At 47.3% G+C, this 17,240-nt stretch overlaps 1 protein-coding gene across 50 annotated transcripts in view; it reads left to right on the forward strand.

Annotated features, from left to right (window-relative positions):
- Window positions 1-17,240, forward strand: part of SORBS1 (sorbin and SH3 domain containing 1) — a 223,782-nt gene that overhangs the window by 135,019 nt on the left and 71,523 nt on the right. For 25 of the 50 annotated variants that reach the window (XM_076009908.1, XM_076009916.1, XM_076009912.1 and 22 more), the window contains 6 exons: window positions 431-575; window positions 4,535-4,564; window positions 9,446-9,618; window positions 11,334-11,397; window positions 13,155-13,229; window positions 13,561-13,623. In XM_076009908.1, coding sequence (XP_075866023.1) covers window positions 431-575; window positions 4,535-4,564; window positions 9,446-9,618; window positions 11,334-11,397; window positions 13,155-13,229; window positions 13,561-13,623 — 550 coding nt within the window. The remainder of the gene's footprint in view (window positions 1-430; window positions 576-4,534; window positions 4,565-9,445; window positions 9,619-11,333; window positions 11,398-13,154; window positions 13,230-13,560; window positions 13,624-17,240) is intronic. The other 25 variants (XM_076009955.1, XM_076009956.1, XM_076009936.1 and 22 more) reach the window with 2 other exon arrangements.

Consider the following 17,240-nt stretch of genomic DNA (forward strand, 5'->3'; position numbering starts at 1 on the left):
TTTCCTCAACATTGTCTTACATTTCTCTACACAGTATACTAAACTTTCCTGATTTTTCCCAGTTAAACCAGCTCTTGTTCTTGGATCACATTTGGAATTGCATGGTTTTGCATGTTATTCTACTTTGATTTGGATTTGCTTTTCCAGTAACCAGATTGACCAACCGCTGTTACCAGGTGAAGATACTGAATGATGTTGCTGAGACTTTCAGTAGCATTCACCTTCCCCCTCTCTCCCTTCACTAATACCCACAAAGAATTCCAGATTAAACTTCTAACTGGAATTAATGATATGATGTGTCTCATTGATTGCATTTCTTTTTTTTAATTAAGGTCTCTGTAAAGCTTTAAATTTCTTCTTTTTTTAAAAAAAGCATTAACTCTAGATATCTTATATATACAGTTAGTTACATTGTTTGTTTTCTTTTCAGGGTTCCAGTCCTCTATTAAATGAAGTTCCTTCTTCCCGTACTGGAACTGATTCCCAAGCCTTTACACCAGTTAGCAAGTCATCTTCCGCCTACCCTTCCACAACCATCGTCAATCCTACTATTGTGCTCTTGCAGCACAACCGAGGTAAAAGAGTATTGCGGTGCCCACTGGAATAATCGACATAGCTAGTCTGTGATGTCTGGGGCAAGAATTCTGTCATTCCACAGAAATGTGCAGAAGTGCCATCATTCCCCAAGGTCATCAGCCCCAGCTTACTAATTCCCATGACCCACAGAATAGATCCCAGCAAACAGACGTCCCTGATCTGGGGGGATGTCAGATGTCTGAATAAGTAAGCTGGTCTAGTGCATATCCTACACCTTGGGTGCTCGTGGTTGTCTTCTTCAGATGGTAACACCAAAAAACAGAAGAAAGGGAAAAGTTTGTGTCTCTTAATTTCTCATCATGAGTCTTCTAATTAGAAGTTTAGCTTGGAAAATGTAGGTACATGATACATCTTTTAAGCAATGTCATAAATGATTTAGTTCTTTGACACAATGAGTTTTCTAGAAAGCAGAATTTTGAGTACCAGATTTAAAAAAGAAAACTTACTGGGAAAGAAAATTTTCTAGAATGTAAAACATGTTTTTGTGCATCTAAAACAGTGTTGAACTTTTTCTTGGTGACTCACTGCCCCTCCTTCTTGTCAGCAGTTACTGCACCGGGCTGTTATTCTGTGGCCCCTCAGGGGACACAAGGTTCCTGTGGCTGTTTGTCACCACGCTACGTGGCCCCAGGCAGCTCTGCTTCGAGTCTGCATGCTTATTTTCTGTAGCTTCTCTGACTGCTTCTGGTGGTTCTTCTGCTTCTCTGAAGGGGCCTTGGGTTTGGGTGAAACAGAAGCATTTAAGGGAGCAATTGCGTGTGTTGACTCTTCTGCTTTAAAATTCCAGACAATGGTTCTAAATCCCAAGCTCTCCTTTTTGGAATTCCACAGAGGAATAAACTTTCCCTTTACAAAAGTCCTTTCTAGCATGAGATGTAAAGTTTCCAGGCTTTTCTATTGTAGAAAGGGCTTTTTAGTCTGAATTCCAAAGAACAATTGGGGTTTGATTATTTTCTTCAGAGCTCAAAGCTCAGCACCGAATTATCCTCTTGCCTCCCTGCTCTCCTGACTCACAGCTTTCCTCTCCTCCCCTCCCCCTGCATTAACTTGGATGAGAATGGGACTGGAGTCTATTTTTAATTGTTTTCCATACTAAACAGAGTTTTCTGTTTCCTGCTTCTAATTTGAAAAGTAGATGAATAAAACATTTTCTCTCACTTCAGATCTTCCCACTGAAGTCTTAAATAGTAGTTTTAGTAGTTTTGAAGGTTTTTTCCCGCTATGTGTGGCTCTCATGTTAATTGTTACCTATAGACCTGTGTTTTTCAGAAGATAACGCACGTCCCAGCCCCCACACTGAACTACGCAGGAGCCTGTTCTCCACCAGCTAAGCCATGGCCCTTAAGGGAAGTAGCTCGCCATGCTCAGAAAGGGTCCACAATGCAGGACAAAGTGCAATTTTGGTTCTCTGAACTTCTTTGTGACTCATTTTTAAAGAAAAGTTTTAGTCAAACAGAAGCAAGTTAGTTCCCAGAAGGAAAGGCAGTTTCTTTAAAAATGGGATTTATTCCCAAGGCAACTTGGTGTTTGGGAAATGCCTAGTGTAATGTCAGCTGCTTCTGCCAAGTCCCTCTGATGATACCTAGTGAGACATCTTTGGGCACAGAAATAAATGCCGATAGTTCCTTTTGGTTTCTTCCTTGAACAGATGAATTCCCCTTATTTACCCAAATACCTCTGGTTCTTTCTCTTTTGTCCAAGTCCTGTCCTTGGATTTAGAAATCAGAATTATGCAGCCTGAGACAGACGTCCTTCAGAAAAGGGTATAAATAATGGTTTTAGTCTTTTGGAATTAAATGGTGGCTCCCATCAAGAGCAAAACCATATGTTCACTAAGCAGGTAGGGCAGGAAGAGTCGAGAAGAATAGAAGAGCCTGGCTGGCCCAGCCCTGCATTTCTAATCACAAATGGGGCTTAGGTCAGGCGCTTTTGGCATTGCTTTGGCATTTACCCAACCTGGCAGCTCTGCATTGCTTCATAAACAATACTCACAAAACAATTTCTTAACTATTGCAGTCTCCTGAGGGAATGATAACTTTATTCCAGTTCTGGCATTTTAGTTTAGTCATCTTAAAAATGTTCCCCCCTTTATTCTGCCTAGACTGTCCCAGGGCACAGTGTGACAATAATCCTGTCTTTTCCCGCCAGCTGCTGCTGCTTCCTAGCGGGTGCTGAGCCTCTGGTCTGGCACTGACCAGAGGTCTGGTTATAAACCATACAGCCCTTTTCCCCTCTTTGCTGAGTTTTCACCCCTCGTGTATTTGAGGACAAATCACTTACCAGCAGCCTGGGAAGGAGGGTTTCAATCAGGAAAGTCTCAGGACAAAAAGAGGCACATGGGTCCCTGTGCTCAGTGCTTCTCAGTCTTCATTGTGGTTAGGATCCTGGGAATCTTGTTAACTTCCAGGTTCGGATTCAAGAGGTCTAAGGGTTGGGGGACGAGAGGCTGCATTTTTAGCAAGGATGCTGGGCACGCTGGTGCCGCTGGCCCACAGACCACATTGGAGAAGTAGGGTGCAGGGGTTCCCAGACTTATCTTATGAACACATCAATCTAGGGATCACCCCAGGGTTTTTTATTTCTGACTTTGCTAAGTAACACCACTGAAAACAGCTACTCCTATCTGCATTGAATGTCATCTTGTGAAAGAAAGGCCATTCATACCCCAGAATTGGGTACAACATAATTTTAAAAATTGAATATGTCCACTTTGCCGGCTGGAGAAGGCCCTGCCAACAGCCTGCAGAATAGTTTGGGAACCACCTTCAGATACTATGAAGCACTTTGATTTAACAGATGAGGAAACTGAGGCCAAGAGGTTATGTGATTGGCCGTTGTCATCTGCAAATTGCTGGCAGAGCTGAGCCTGGAGGTCCACCGGGCTTCTGCTTATCTAGCCAATGTGAACCTCATCCACGTGGCAGAAGTGGACAGGCGCCACTGCCACCAGCTGTGAGCTCCCAAGCTGCCCTCTGTTTCCTTCTTGTCCACACTGGGTCTAGCAGGAGGTGGGGATGCAGCCAAGGGGGATGATCACAGTACCCGTGGGCTGGCAAGTGTTCTATTTTTATCTATGTGGCTGCTTTATATTTAGCAGCTGTGGAAGGTAAAGGTCATTTTTGTACTTATCTCATAGCACGTACACATGGAACCCTACAAAGACAATGTTGGCCTCCACTCCACTGGGGTGCCCAGGATGGCAAGAAGTTGATGTTAAGGACCAGCTGGGCTTTGGTGATTAGAGTTGGAAAGAACCCTGGGCTAGGGGTTGGGGGATCCAGCTGATTTTTCAGTGTTATCTTGGGGTAATTTGTGCCCTTTATCTGAAGTCTCTCAGCTACTGCCAATTTTCTGAGGATTTCTCCTATATCCTGGACCAGCCAGATTGCTATAGTGACTAAGGCTGTGCCTTAGTTTCCTCATCTGTACAGTGGGGTGAATATTCATACCTAACTGCTAGGGTTGTTGTGAAGACTACACATGTTGTATATAAAAGCTCTTAAAACAGTGTCTGGCACTTAGCAAGCTTTCAGGAGACAGTCACTGCCGTGGTTATGATTGTAATTACATTTCCCTTGAAAGGTACTAAGACTGGGGTCATAGAAAGTCCTGTTCCACTTGAGGCCAGGAGAGATGGGAGCATCCCCTTCAGTGATGTGATCATCTTGAGACAAGATGTAAATGCTAGAAAACCGTGGTGGTCCCCTGAACCCTGGTGCCTACCTGGGGCAAGGAGGGATGGGAGACAGTACACCTGCATGGTGGGAGCCACCGTTAATGCCCCTGTGGTCAGCTGAGCTACATTTTGTAGCATCTAAGCCCAGAAGACAGTAAGGACGCAGAATCGGGGTCCTAACTAGTTAGGCCAGGAATTCTTGGTCTTACTATGTGCTGTGTAACTCTCACTCACACTGTGTGTTCTTTCCTTTTATCACAGAACAGCAAAAACGACTCAGTAGCCTTTCAGGTAGGTGTGAAATATTTATTTACATGTTATTAACCCATGTTCCTGTTAAAACCATCTTCTGGTCACCACTTAATGTTTGATCAGCAGAATTTCCCGAGCTGCTCTGATGTGGGGACTGTGTTGGTGGCTGGACTACTAAGGTGATGAAACAGGCATAGTTCCTGCCTCCCTGGATCTTACAGGCTGGTGGGCAGACCAGACCAGTGACCCAAACTAGTAAACGTGTTCCATGGAGCTGTGACAAGTGCCTCGATGGGTAAAAACAGTGTTCTGGGTAGAGAACAGGAAGTCCTATGTCAGAGGCAATGTTCACGGCACGCCTCTCTGAAGAGGTCTCTCTTCTGCTGCTTCTGTCTCCCTTCCAGTCTGTGATGAGTCAGGGCTTGGGAAACATGGGCACGTTCGTTCTTCTTTGGGTGGCAAGCCCAACTGCCTGTAGAGAACCCTGATGGGACCAGGTGAAACCTTTCAGATCAGCAGTGCCCGGAAGAGAGTGCAAGAAAACTGCTTCTTGAACTTGAGCCGGCATCAGAAATTCCTGGAGAGCTTGTCAAAACTCAGATTCCTGGGCCACGCCCCAGAGATTTGGATTTAGTGGGTGTAGGTGAAAATGCGCAGTTCTGACCAGCTCTCCTGGATGCCGACGCTGCCCTCGGTGCTGAGCACAGCGTGAGTGGTCAGTGGCGGAGAGACCGCACGTGCAGCCAGACCATCGCTGTCCTCCCTGGTGATGTGCAGGTGGGGCAGTGTCCGGTGGGGAGGGAGCCCAGGAAAGGGAATGCTTAGCTCTTTCCCTGTGGCTTCCTGTAGCTATTCTGCTTTGACTCCGGGGTCTACCACTTGCTAACAGTGGGTGTCACCTCAAGCGGGTTATCTAATGTCTGGGCTTGGGTTTTCTTATCTGTCAAGTGGGGAAAGCAGTAGTGCCTCCCAGGTTGTGTGAAGATCACATGGGATTCTGCTGTTCAACAGCACTGAGCTTCGGCACCTCTAGGTGCTTAATAGATGTGACTGACTGTTACCGGGAGGAGCCTTGTGGGCTCGCTGGTCGTTTTGTTGAGTGCTTCCTTTGTGTCCAGCACCAAGCCAGGCTTTGAGGCTGCATTAGGGACCTGGGCTGCCCTGAGCAACTAACGGTGCAGTGTGACAGTTTGTAGCCTTTCTTTGGTCATGGACTCCTTGGGAGAATCTAGCGAAGGCTGTAGATTCATTCTCCGGAAAAAGCCACACCTGTGAAAGCATGTGCATGTGATTTGTGTGCACTTGTAGATACTTATGAACTCCAGGGTTAAGAACCCCTGATTGGGTGGACAAGCAGCTGCTGTGTGATTTCTGTGTGACTTCATCCCACTGCCGTCCTTATGATTGGTGGCGAGTCCTGGAGGGCACAGGGTTCCTACACCCTCTCGGCTTTATCAGGACTTGGCTGCTGGGCTAGGACACGCTGTGGTTGAGTTCAGAGTGCCCTCGGCTGCCCCTCTCGAGCTGCCATACTCCAGCCCCCTTCATTCCCTGGCCCCAGCCCAGGTTGCTGAGAACACGGTGGCTCCAAAAAGAAAAGTGGCTCCCGCCGGCCCCTTCCTGCCTGTGGGAGGTGGAAGCAATGGTGAAATGGACAAAAAAGGTTAGGAGACCCTGAGTTTGTCCCAGCTCTTCCTTCTTAGAGCTGTTTGTCCCTGGGTGAGTGACTTCACGTCTCTGAGCCAGTTTTGTCATGTGGGAAATGGGGGTGACAGTCCTTGCACCTGTCTGGAGGAGGCGTCATATGTGACAGAATGGGGAGGATGCTTTGCACTTTCGAAAAGGCCATGTAAATGCGCAGACAGCTCCACCGTGCGGGCAGGAGGGGGCTTAGGCCAGTTCCTCATCTCTAAGCTAGGCACGATGCTGCCGCCCTCTGTGGGCGCCAGCTGGGTTGGCGCTCTGCAGTCTCTGTGCCTGGAGCAGGCAAGGCTTTGCCGCCACCTTGGTGATGGGACTCCGAGACCACCAGCCGCCCTCCCTTCAGCAGATTTTGTTGAGCTTCAGTGGAGCTTAATGCTTGATGAGTCATCCTGGAATGAAGCCTGCGCCGTGGTATTTGGCCTCATGTAGCTCATGGCCCCCTTGGAGAGTCCGGATAACAAGAAAAGGGCTGGGAAGGAGGGGCTGTCGTTGGAGGTCGAGAGGCCACCCCCGTCCCAGGAACGTGTGCACATTGCCGTAATCCCCAGGCACCAGGCTCTGGTGTGATGAAAAGGGCAGCTACCCCACCTCCCACAAACAAGCCCTGTCTGAAGTTGGTTGTTTTTATTTACTCTGGGTCTAGAAACCCTGAGCATGGCATGCCTATGACCTTCATCATTATCTTGTATCAGGAGGAGGGTGAGCACCTCCAAGCACTGCATGAGACTAGCTTGAAATCAGCCTCATCTGTCCTGATCATACGTGGGGGTCTCTCTAGCAGGAGGAGAACCGCAGCAGCTGTACTAAGGGTAGACCCTCTGCCAGATCGTAGGCCCTGTGTTCGAATTTCCTGGGAGCATGAAAACTCTTCCCATAAAGCCAGTCTGGTCTGAACATCCTTTAAAGTTTGCGGTGCTGATGCGAGGCATCAGGTTTCTGAACCACGTACAGGATGAGAAACCATTTAGAAGTTAGATTGCAATTTGGGCAGTCACCCTCTTGAGTAGAATGAGTTGCAAAACCTGAGCATGCTGACGTCATTGTCTCCTCAACTTCCCCAGCTCCCTCCCCACACAGAGGCCTCTGATGTTGTGATCATGACTTTGGGTCCCTCCTTTTTGCCCAGGCGTAGTCCCCCAGCCAGCACTCTGCAGTTGTCCTTTCTCAAAGATGAGAAGCTGTCCTCAGTCACTGAGCACATATTTGTTGAACACTTATTGACTGCCAGAGCACATCTCAACACCTCCATTCTCACCTCAGGGCCTTCGCCGATAGGGCTTTAGTTCCCCTGGCTTAAACTTTTTTGCCCCCTAATCTTTTGCCCTCTCTGATACCCTCCTTCCTCTGTACTGAACTCTCCACTTCTTGTCCCCGCTTCCTGCTCACACATTCATCCTGGTCCCTGCAATCTGGCCCCTACCCCCACTGCCCTCCTGAAATTGCTCCCTCCAAATGTTCCTGTGACTTTTCTCTTGCCTAATCCTGCCGACGCCTCTGCTTCAATTTCTGGGTTGGTTTTCTTTTGACACGTTTAACCACCCACTTGGGATTCTGCCTGCCTGGTTCAGTGGCACCTTGCTGTACTCTCCTGGTTCCGCTCGTGTCCCTCGGATGACTCTTGCATGGGTTCCGGGATTCTTCTGCCTTGCAGCTTGCAACTAGCTGTGGCTTCCCTCGGTGCATGACGTCGGCGCTTGGCTCTGCCCTCACTTTTCTCCACTGAGCTCTGCCTTCTCCTTGACACCAGTGTCACTTTTGTGCTGATGCCTCCGAAATTGCACTTCTGCCAGGGCGTTGCACCCGGGCTCACTCCATATCTCTTCTAGGGGTCTCTGGGGCGTTTCTGCTGAGTGTCTCACTCCTCCCAGAGTTACTGTGGTGTGACTGGAAGCAGTCCTTTCTCCCTCCCTTCCCACCCAGTTCCCTTTCTTAGCTTCTCTGTCTGGGTTAGACCAGGCTCCCAGACCTGAAGCCTTGATGCCGTCTTTGAGGGAGGCAAGACAGGATGTGTCAGAGAGGACTGCTGGGGTCAGGTGGACACTAGGCTAAGTCCCCACTTGGCCAAGTGCTGGCTGTGTGACCCCACACCGGGTACTTTAACGTCTCTGTGCTTTGGTCCTTTATCTAAAAGGGGGGGGGGCAATGATAATTTCTTCCTCATGGGTTATTGGGAGGATGAAATGAAGCAAGGTGTATGAGAAGTTTCATGCAGTCCTGGCACATAATGCACTCAGAGCTGCTCAGAGGCCTCCACTCGTTTGCTTGTGCCGTCCCTCTGCCCGGAGCACCTGTTCCTCCTGCCCGCTGGTTGGCTTCTCTGAGAAGTCAGCACTCATCATCCCGCATTCTCATTGCTGGCTGCCTTGCGCTTTCTGCCCACTGGACTGTAAGCTCCCCGAAGGCAGGATTTTCACATGTTCACCCTCCTGTCCACAGGGCAGAGCACGGTGCCCTATGCTTAGTAAATACCTCTCCAATAAATAAATGACACGGCTTGGAATAACAGATTCTGTTATGTAATTTTATAATCACTAAATTACGTCTGGTATGCTTATTAGCTCTCTATAACTTCCAGTCTTGAACCTAATGAAATAATTTATGACGTGCACTTAGCGATGTACAGCTTCCTGAACACTTTGGCATAAATTGTCTTGATAAGTTCTCTCTCAGCGCTGCTGTGAGCTTGCTGAAAGCTCGTGGAAGTGTTATTCCTACTTTTGGATGAGAAAACTGAGACACAGAAAAGTTAAGCGACTTCCCCAAGAGAAAACAAGAATTTTCAAGTAATATTTGGCTGCCTCCTTGTGATTCTACCTGCTCTCCCAATTTCTAGAGCAGTCAGAACTATTCAGATGTCCAGAGCACCGTGTGCACACCTCCGCATGGCTCTTTCACACTTCGGCACAGTTTTTTTAAAGGGCTAAACAAATATTTTAGGCTTTGCAGGCCATAGGGTTTCTGTCACAGCTACTCAGCTCAGACCAGGTAGTGTAAAAGCAGCCGTAAATAATGTGTGAACCAATCGGTGTGGCCGTGTTCCAGTGAAACTCCACTTGCAAAACAGGTGGCAGCCGTAGTTTGCTGACCCTTGCTTTAAGCAACTAGCTCCTATGGAGGATTAGCAAACACACTATCCCCAGCTGGACTGCTCAGGAGTTTTTTTTTGCTTTGCAGCTACCAGAAGAGCTTCAGCTAACAATTACTTTTCATTTCCAGATCCTGCCTCAGAAAGAAGAGTGGGAGAGCAGGACTCAGCGCCAACCCAGGAAAAACCCACCTCACCTGGCAGGGCTGCGGAAAAGAAAGCGAAGGATGACAGCAGGCGGGTGGTTAAGAGCGCTCAGGACCTGAGCGATGTGTCCATGGATGAAGTGGGCATCCCTCTCCGGGTACGAATACTGGCCTAGAAGTCCTTTTCAGTCTTCATCACAAACAAGCCATGACAAGTGTACACTGAGGACACGTGAACCCCATCAGTGGGTCACAGAGGCCTTGTAGGGAGGGCCCGCACGCTGTCAGCTCTGCAGGCCTCTGAGTGCTGGAGCCCCAGCAGCCATGCCCCAGGCGTGGTGCGCAGCAGCTCTTCCCAAAGCAGGTGTTGGGTGTACAAGGTCTTGGGAACAAAGAATTTCATGGTCAAATGAATATAAGGAGAAGCTGGGTGGAACTAAGAGACACTTCTGTGCTGCAGAACTTCTGAGAGGCTTTGGGTATGGGAGTGCTCAAGAGACAACGTTATGGACAGTCTTCCTTCATGATGGCTCTGCAGAGCATGTTCAGAAATCCTTGGTCTGGGGTTAGAGAACCCTGGGGAGAGTATAAGGCCCCAGGGTCCCTGTATAGGGGTTTGGGAAGAAGATCCCCCTGGATGGGAGAGGCCCCTTCATCCAGAGTCAGTAGGAAACCCTAAGGAAACTTTAGAAGGGATTCAGCCAGCCAAGCCTCCCTGACAGAGCAGGTCTTGTGGCAACCCTGCCCCAGCTGTCCCCTGCAGGCCCTAGGGAATTCCAGGGAAGCCCAGCTTTTGGAACTGACTTCGGGTGAATTCCATTCCTCTCCATGTGTTCCCCAGACCACTGGCTGAAATATGTTCCTCTGATTTCCATTTAGCAAATGTGCCCTTGTTAGAGGAGGTTAGTAGAAAGGTCAATGGGCTAAGCCTCAAAAGAACTCTTCTCCAGTCCTACATGTGTAATATAGAAAGAGAATTTTTAGGAGTAATAACAGCTCCCATTTGCTGAGGACATTATCTCATTTAAACATCACTCACCTGAGTGGTAGATATTAATATCATTTTCATTTTATAGATGAGGAAATGGACTTAGAGGGATTGCATTATGTGCCCAAGATTGCACTACTTGTGTGTGACAGTCTTTCCAGCTCCCAAACCTGCACCTTTAACCATTGTGTCATATGGCCCTTCCACTCTCCTCACCAGCTCTGTGACCTTGGATGATTCCCGTTGTCTTTCTGTATCTCATTTCCTCATCTGTAAAGTGGGAGTGAGAATATCTGCACTAACCACCTGTCACCCTTGTTTTATTTTTATCTTAAAGAAAAAACAAAACCCAACCCTCCCAACTTTGTGGTTAGGTTGACAACTCTAGCTTTGGATGCTATACTGGGTTGTGTTTTAATGTATGCATTCTAAATCTGGCCCTGTGCAAGGTGACTTAGACACATTTCTACAGAATAACCTAGCATGAGTGAGGACACAGCATAATAAGCAAGAATCCTTTGTCCCTTATGTTTTTAGGAGACTTCAGTTTGGCATAGTCTACATATGGTAAGAGATTCTCTCTAAAAATGAACTTTTAAGACATTAAGAATGGACACATTTCGAGTGGATCCTTGTCCACTGTTTTTAAAATCTGCATACTTTTGGCCAAATATCACTCTGCAGATTCAGGTCTGAATCTCTTAGTTCGTCTCTTCTTTCTCAAAAGTTTTGCCTTTTAAGAAAAGATAGATTTGAATGTGATTCAGTCTTGAATTCAGATGTTGTCACTTTCCTGTTTGATTTTTATTTTGTAATCATTTCAGAAGGTCTGAAGCGTGCCAAGATTTCCATTTTATTTTACTCTTTGCCTTTGTTTTTCTCTAGAACACCGAGAGATCAAAAGACTGGTACAAGACTATGTTCAAACAGATCCACAAACTAAACAGAGGTACTGATTTTCGTTTGTAGAAGCTGTGTTGTGTGCCCATATAGTGACTGTTGTGGCGCAGGCCTGAATTCACTTTTCTAAGGTGCTGGAAGACTGGGTCCACAGGGGGACCCCATTAGGTACTGGTCTGCCTGAGCCCCGCGGTGCGCCTTCAGAGCACAGGAGGGAGGGGGCGCTCAAGTCCTCCCTCCTGGAGGTTGTGGAATGCAGCAGGCTGAGCCCAGCACCTGCCTGTGCGCTGGCATCGTCTGCCTGGGATGTGAGCAGCACCAACTCCCACCTGCTTCCAGCTTTAGGTACATCGCCCTGTGTCAGCTCGTGACTGCCTTGTGGGCAGAGTCGGTTGAGAAAGCACTGAACTGGGAATCAGGAAAGCCATTCTCACCTAGATTCAGTCTCCTAAGCACCGATGTGCCCTTGGGCCAATCCTGTACTGCTGTGTTCTGGTTCCCTTCCTCCAAGGGACGTCCCAGGCCTAAAGGAGAATGCACCTGGCCTAGGGAAGTACAATGCACAGTATGCCCCTCAGGCTGTGCTAGTATGAAAAGCAATCTTCCCCAGCTGGGGGCCAGCACTCGCCAAGTAGCCCTGAGAGTCAGTCAAGAGCTGCCACACCAGAGCCCACGCAAGCTGAAAGAGAAGTGCTTTCAAATCACAGGCCCACTGGGCTGTCAGCAGGTGACCCAGCATGGTGGGAGAACCCCAGGCCAGTGCTCGGGCAAGTCATGACCCCACCAGCTCCCATTGCTGCCAGTGCCTCCAGCCCACTGACAGACAGTGATGTGGCTGCACTGTGGGAAGGGTACCACCCCTCCTGCAGGCAGAGCATCCTGTCCTTCCCTGTGCCCAAATCCAGTCTGGCCGCCTGGCATGGATGACACATGAAGGCAAAGAAAACGTGTTCTGGTCAGCGTTCCACCTGAGCCCCATCTCTCTGATTAGCCACGGATGCTACTAACATCACTGTTAATTAACTCCTGCTGGGTTCAGAATGAACCTGGGCATGCCCCTCTTCAAACTGTTTGAGTGTTTAGCATCTCTGAGTCAAGAGTAAATCCGCTATGCTTGGCTGGGTCAGCTCAGTCACAGAGGCAAAACTAAATGCTCGGATCTCTGTGACCACATGGGGTCTGTTCCACTCACTGGTCATTTCCTAAAGCTGCTGTCCATTTCCTTAAGCAATCTGTGACTCTCACCTTCAGACCTAGCTTTGAAAGCTTACATGCAGAGACACAGGTGCATGCACACATGTAAAATATGTAATCCCCCCCCCACCGGTTTTCTCATGTTAGTTATTAACCTAAATTACATATTCTAAACAAAGCCATCTGCCTTAATGGTAGGCAGAGGCATTTAAAAAATTAAGAATCCATTTGTTTGCTTTGATTCTAATGTCCACAACACAAGCTTTGTTTTTTAAAGAAAATTTTAGGATAGTCTTTTTGTTATGTACTATTTCTTATCATACTTAATATGTCTTGCCTATAAAAAGTGGAAACTTGAAGTTTTGTCCTAAATACTTTTTGCCCATTGGTGCCTGTTTATGTGTAATTCTTTGTCCATGAAGAGTGATGATACCATCTTGTTTGATGTGTCTCAGTAATTCAGGCAAAAGGACTGGATTTTTAAAAGCAATTTGAATTTCTCTCATACTACCAGAATTCAAGGAGCCTAAATTGTATATGGAATCCTACTCGTTCATTCTCTCCGTTTGTATCTTCCTCTATTCTCTCTCTTAAACCTGCTCCTCTGCCTAGACACTCCTGAAGAAAACCCTTATTTCCCTACGTACAAATTCCCCGAACTTCCTGAAATCCAGCCAACTTCTGAAGGTACCATAAGTTTAGACAGTCTATCTGTTGTCCTAGCCTTAAATTAATTCTTATAGTTCCATTATAAGCATAAGATTTGGCTTTTAGATTTTGTTTTTTTCATAGTCGTTTTTGGTTGGTGAAAATTTTATTTCACTCATTTGCATGATGTGCTATATTAAAATAACTAAGCCCTTTCTAATTCATTAATCTATTTTCAAGTGTGATGCCCGTGTGCTTTTAATAACACTAAAATATGTAATCGATCATTTCAAAGAATCAGTTGGGGATTTGTCAGTTCCTCCACTTCATGGTGGATAGTTTCAAAATCCACTACTTTTCTCTGCTACAGAGGACAATCCTTACACTCCTACCTACCAGTTTCCTGCATCTACTCCTAGTCCTAAGTCTGAAGGTAATTAAAGGAAAACCGTGTGCCTCTTTGTACTGGTGCTGTTACTTTCTTTTTCACCTTGGGGTTTTTCCTGGTGGCTAAGGGCTGTCTCCCAATCATTTGCTTCCCCCTAACCTTGTGTTCTGTGGTGGTGTCTTGCTCCTGGCTGACTGTATAACCAAAGTCTATCCAGATGGTATTTTAATCCTATTCCCTTAGGGTTTACATGATTAATGGGGTAGCCAGCTTAGTTATAATGCTTTGAACATGTGGGGCTCTGGGAAAAGCTGCCATACCCAGTCACCCAGGGCTTTTTATCTGGGTGGTCACCTGATGCTTGTGGTTGGGCAGTGACTCAGGGAAGCTGAGTCATTAAGGCAGATGGGTAGGTCTACCTCTTACCAGCCGTCAACAACAGAAAAAATTATCAGGTTTCTATTCCTGCAACTAACTCATTACCAGGCCCCTCTAGTCCTGGGTCCTCAGGGTGTCTCTCTTTGGTAGGGAATTCCTGAAGAAGTATCCAGGTGTAAGATCAATCATGGTGGGAGATGATATCTCTTCAAAATAAGGGTTTTGGTCAAGCTGGAAAACATTTCATGAAAGAGCTGGACAGGAATTGTTACCTGCTGGGGAGGACAGCCACATTTATATCTAGGAGATATTCTTTTCTGGGGCAAAAAGTCTGGGTGTCAAAAGTAGCTTCTAAAAGGTAGGTTGAGGACAACATCTTGGAAAATTACCCCGATAGAAGGGATTATCTGATCTTTGGATAAGTAAGCCAGAAAAAGTTGAGTGGATAGAGTATAGAGGAAGAAATTTCATTAAATGCTCTTCTAGGATGAGATGTTGAGTGCTCAAACTCCATTCATTTGAGTAGTATTGAGCACTTTCTGTGTGCCATGCACTGTCCTTAGAACTGAGACTGAGAGTAATGCCATGAGTAAGACAGGCACCCTGCCCTCCAGATTTCACATCTGGCAGGGAGTTAGACTAGGCCACTTCAGCATGCCTTGCCCAGTGTGGGGGCAGTCGTGAGAACATATACCCAGAAGGCCACAGAAAGCCTTGCTGGCACTTAAGAGAGCCTCAGTAATACCTGGAAAAGGTCGATGAGTAAAGGCTTTGGACCATGGAGCCAGAGTTCTTTTGTAGGGATGAACTCCAGTACTGCCATCTTGTTGCTTCTCTGCTCTAATCAGCTCAGCAAACTGTCCCTCACCGTCCTTCTCATCATTGGCAAAGTCATGCATTTGACCATTCACCAAACTCTTACTGATCACTTACTATGCATGAGATGACACACATGGACGTGTTAGATACAGTATTAGTTAAAATACCAGAGTCAAAGGGGGGAGGGGCGGCATGGGCAATATATGTAACCTTAACATTTGTACCCCCATAATATGCTGAAATAAAAAAGAAAAGGAAGCCAGGCGCGGTGGCTCACGCCTATAATCCTAGCACTCTGGGAGGCCGAGGCGGGTGGATTGCTCAAGGTCAGGAGTTCAAAACCAGCTTGAGCAAGACCCCATCTCTACTAAAAATAGAAAGAAATTAATTGGACAACTAAAAATATATATACAAAAAAAATTATCCGGGCATGGTGGCACATGCCTGTAGTCCCAGCTACTCGGGAGGCTGAGACAGGAGGATCCCCTGAGCCCAGGAGTTTGAGGTTGCTGTGAGCTAGGCTGACGCCATGGCACTCACTCTAGCCTGGGCAACAAAGTGAGACTCTGTCTCAAAAAAAAAAAAAAAATGAAAAGGAAAAAAAAATACCAGAGTCCATATTTGGTCTCATATGTCCCCTAGTCAGTGGTTTCCAACCTTTTCATGCTTGGGGCCTATTTTGAATGTAATGAAAAGAAAAGCCTACCAAACAAACCCAAACTTTCAGAACTAGAAGCTGATGATTTAATTCTGCTCAGTGACCCTCTTGCTGCCAACAAGAGTCTATTTGGTGTAGAGAGACTGGTCTTGCTGTGTTAGGCTGCTGATTCTACCCAAAAGTATCGCAGAAGAAACAACTGACTGAGTTTGGTGAGGGAACAGCTTTTTCAGGGTAATTTTGACTAACTGCAGTTTTTGATTTGTGCTATATTTGGTCTTGTGAACCTAACCCACTCATTTAGGTAGCGTTCTCTTATAGGGTAAGGTGACAAGCACAGAGCATGCTGAAGGGACAGTGTCCCACAGACATGGGCAGAGGTAGGCCCACTTGGAAAAGTCCTGTAGAGGCACAGTAGCTGCCGTTGGGCTGGAAGATTGCCCCCAGCCTGTTGCAGGCAGTGCCCGAAGCTTCTGTGGGTCAGCCTGGCTGTCGGGCTGAAGATAGGGTTTCATGGCCTCGCTCCCAGAGCTCGAATGTCATAAGCCACCACACCTAGCAACCCCAGATGACAACAGTGTCTGCTCTTTGGCACACATGAAATCCAGCACAAGAGGGAATTGGGTCTATTTTGCCTAGAGGCATAAACAGTAAAGGGTTGACGTGACAACTTGTCACATACAATTTAGAAGCAGATCTTAACTATTTTTTATTTTCAAAAACCAAAATGGAAGAAATAGTCTTAAAGAATAAAAAGGAAAAATTTAGTTGGACATAAATTTATAATAGCAAAGAGGATTAGATTTTAACACAAGTTTCTAAGAAGTCTCCTTCCCTGGGGATCTTTTAAAAATAGGGTAGCTTTTATCTCACATACCCAGGCATGGATCACTGATGAATTCAGTTAGATAAAGGCTTTAAATGAGGGAAGTGTTTAAGCTAGATCATTTTAAAGACTCATTGGGTTTTTTTTCTCTTCTCTTCTCTTCTCTTCTCTTCCCTTCCCTTCCCTTCCCTTCCCTTCCCTTCCCTTCCCTTCCCTTCCCTTCCCTTCCCTTCCCTTCCCTTCCCTTCCCTTCCCTTCCCTTCCCTTCCCTTCCCTTCCCTTCCCTTCCCTTCCCTTCCCTTCCCTTCCCTTCCCTTCCCTTCCCTTCCCTTCCCTTCCCTTCCCTTCCCTTCCCTTCCCTTCCCTTCCCTTCCCTTCCCTTCCCCTCCCTTCCCCTCCCTTCCCCTCCCTTCCCCTCCCTTCCCCTCCCTTCCCCTCCCTTCCCCTCCCTTCCCCTCCCTTCCCCTCCCTTCCCCTCCCTTCCCCTCCCTTCCCCTCCCTTCCCCTCCCTTCCCCTCCCTTCCCCTCCCTTCTCCTCCCTTCTCCTCCCTCCCCTCCCCTCCAGCTGGGACTACAGGCATGCGTCACCATGCCTGGCTAATTTTTTCTGTATATGTTAGTTGGCCAAGTAATTTCTTTCTATTTATAGTAGAGATGGGGTCTCGCTCTTGCTCAGGCTGGTTTCAAACTCCTGACCTCGAGCAATCCGCCCACCTCGGCCTCCCAGAGTGCTAGGATTACAGTCGTGAGCCACCGCACCCGGCCTTTTGCTTTGTTTTTTAAAGTTTCAGGAGATTCTCTGGATATCTGGACCCATGATGTGTGGTTTTGATGGTGTCTGTGGGCTCCAGCAGGGCCTCCTCAGCCCTGTCCGTGGTGCTGCTCCGGCCCTGTGTCCCCACTAGGTGGCCCTGGACTCCACGCACACCCTTCCTGATGTAGGAAAGGTTTATGCCTTTCAAAGAAAGGTGTTAAAGACCA

The sequence above is a fragment of the Microcebus murinus genome, chromosome 14, assembly GCF_040939455.1.
Source record: "Microcebus murinus isolate Inina chromosome 14, M.murinus_Inina_mat1.0, whole genome shotgun sequence".
Lineage (NCBI taxonomy): Eukaryota > Metazoa > Chordata > Mammalia > Primates > Cheirogaleidae > Microcebus > Microcebus murinus.